Source organism: Echinops telfairi, unplaced genomic scaffold (genome assembly GCF_000313985.2).
Source record: "Echinops telfairi isolate 266 unplaced genomic scaffold, ASM31398v2 ScPeMD7_5592;HRSCAF=6446, whole genome shotgun sequence".
NCBI lineage: Eukaryota > Metazoa > Chordata > Mammalia > Afrosoricida > Tenrecidae > Echinops > Echinops telfairi.
This window is the reverse complement of record NW_022109491.1, coordinates 10,992,301-10,994,566: the sequence shown is the minus strand read 5'-3', so window position 1 is coordinate 10,994,566 and position 2,266 is coordinate 10,992,301. Positions and strand designations below refer to the sequence as shown.

At 55.4% G+C, this 2,266-nt stretch overlaps 1 protein-coding gene across 1 annotated transcript in view; it reads left to right on the top strand.

Moving 5' to 3' along the window:
* SNX21 (sorting nexin family member 21) overlaps positions 1-2,266 on the top strand; it is a 10,649-nt gene that overhangs the window by 2,533 nt on the left and 5,850 nt on the right. The window contains exons 2-3 of the mRNA XM_045295488.1: positions 6-174; positions 772-929. Coding sequence (XP_045151423.1) covers positions 6-174; positions 772-929 — 327 coding nt within the window. The remainder of the gene's footprint in view (positions 1-5; positions 175-771; positions 930-2,266) is intronic.

The window sequence follows — 2,266 nt, the reverse complement described above, 5'->3', positions numbered from 1 at the left end:
CCGAGCAGCTCCCGGAGAGCTCGGAGCTGGAAGACGACGACGCCGAGGGCCTGTCCTCCCGCCTAAGCGGCACCCTCAGTTTCACCAGCGCCGACGACGAGGACGACGAGGGCGACGAGGAGGTTGGCCCCGACCCGCTGGCTCCTGGGGACGGGGCGTCGGGAATAGACGCAGGCGAGTGCGGGGGTGGGCGTGTGGTCCTGGAGGGGAAGGGACGGGTCCCTGGGCCGCCATCCCAGCCGTGTTCCTGGGGTTGGAGCGGTGGGGAGGAAGCGTCTGGGGGCGCATGGAGTTGACCCAGCAAACTCCCCAGCACTTCTTCAAGTGCCCCCTCCCCCCCAGTCACCTCTTGGCTAGGTGACCTTGAGAGAGCCACAACACCTCTCCCAGCCAAATTGTCCCCAGTGTCAAATAGGAAAACAAAATCACCCCGTCCCAAAGCCAGGGCTAGTTTTAAACCTACAGGTCCTGGGTTAATGTGCTAGCCATGCTTTGGGGTGGAAAGGTTTAGCTGCAGACGCGAGCCTAACCTAAAAGGTCAGCCCCTTGACCCCAGCAGGGTCTCCAGAGAGAGATCAGCATAAATATTTACAGCCAAGGGTGGGGCGGCGTGGACAGCAGTGAGTGTCTCCGTTCCAGGCCCCATTTGCCATTATCAGCTGGTCCTCAATTTCCATTTCTGTAAGAGGGTGAGGAGCCACCCCATAGCTGGGGTCCCCTCAGTCCCGGCCCCCAGGCGCAGTGCCTTGACCTGGACCCGTACACCCACAGAACTGAGCACCCCACCTGACGCGCCTCGGGGCAGTCAGCTCCTGACCCGGCAGCTGCAGGACTTCTGGAAAAAGTCAAGGAGCACCCTGGTATCCCAGCGGCTGCTTTTCGAAGTCACAAGCGCCAATGTCGTCAAGGACCCACCCTCCAAGTACGTGGTGAGTGAGGATCCCGGCCCTGGGCTGGGTCCCTTGGGGGGTAGGGGTGGGGGTCTAACGACCCTTTCACAGGGGTTACCTAAGGCCATCAGAAAATACCTATTTCTGATGGTCTTAGGAACCAAGACAGGGCTCCTCTATCCGTCTCCAGGCAGGTCCGCCCACATGCAGATATGCCCACCTACCCATGCGTGAAGACTGTTACCCGTGCTACATCATGCTTCAAGACAAAATTTCATGTATTTGTCATTAGAAATAAATCCTTCACAATACAGAATTACATATTGTTTTTGTGATTCATCACTATACTTGAATTAGTTCAATTGTAACCATGAGAATACATCCTATCAGATATTTACATGACAGTAGCCAAATGACAGATATGAAGTAGCAACGAAAATGACTTTATGGTTGGGGGTCACCACCACATGAGGCACTGTGCTCAAGGGTGGAGGCACTAGGAAGGTGGAGAATCACTTGGAAACCCACAGGGGCAGTAATACTCGGTCCTAGCCGCTCACCGAGTCTGAATCCCCTTGATAACAGTGAGCTTGGGTGGTTTTGAGGGACTGTTATCTAACCCTTTTGACGGGAAGCATCTAGAGTGTTCTTAAGGTTAACCAAAAAAAAAAAATACTGGCCCTAGAGGAAGTGCTCAGATTCTGGGCCTGCAGCGTGGGAAGAGCTGGCTGTAAAACCCAGGGTCTTGAGCTCCAACCCTCTCTTGCCAGAAGCCCCTGGCAAGCTTTCTGACTTGGGGCAGGTAACGCTAGCACCTGGGTTTGTTTTTTCTTTGCTTACTTGGTAAGCGCGAGGCTCGAAGGGGTAGTGAAAGCCTGTGGACGTTGTGTAGTGAGTTGTAGGTTTGTGTGTTAGGTAGCAAGTCATCGGCCCCTCCCTCTCAGCACTGGGCTCCTTTTTGGCTCTTCAGGGCAATCACTGAAAATTTAATGTTATTTGTTCCTGTTTTAGATGTCAGGAAACAGGAAATCCTGCTCATATTCCAGAGCTCATAACCTCTCTGGGCCTTAGTTTCTCCGCGGGAGGAAAGGGCGTCCTAGCTTCCACTACACTTGAGAAAGTTCCAGAGCATCAGGTGGAAAGTGTTGGGATGGGGGGAGGTAATGTTGAAGTCGACCTGGGTCGCCGGCAAGGGTGGGAGCATCCAGGAGGGAGGGTGCTTCCCTACAGTTGGGGACGGTCGCAGGATGCTTGGATGTCCCAGGATTCCCAAGTGACTCCTGGAGCCAAGGGCCCGGGATTCCCAAGTGGCTCCGGGAGCGGGCGGGGCCGGAGGCGGGGCGGAGGCAGGAAGAGGTCGTAGCGGCGCTGAGAGC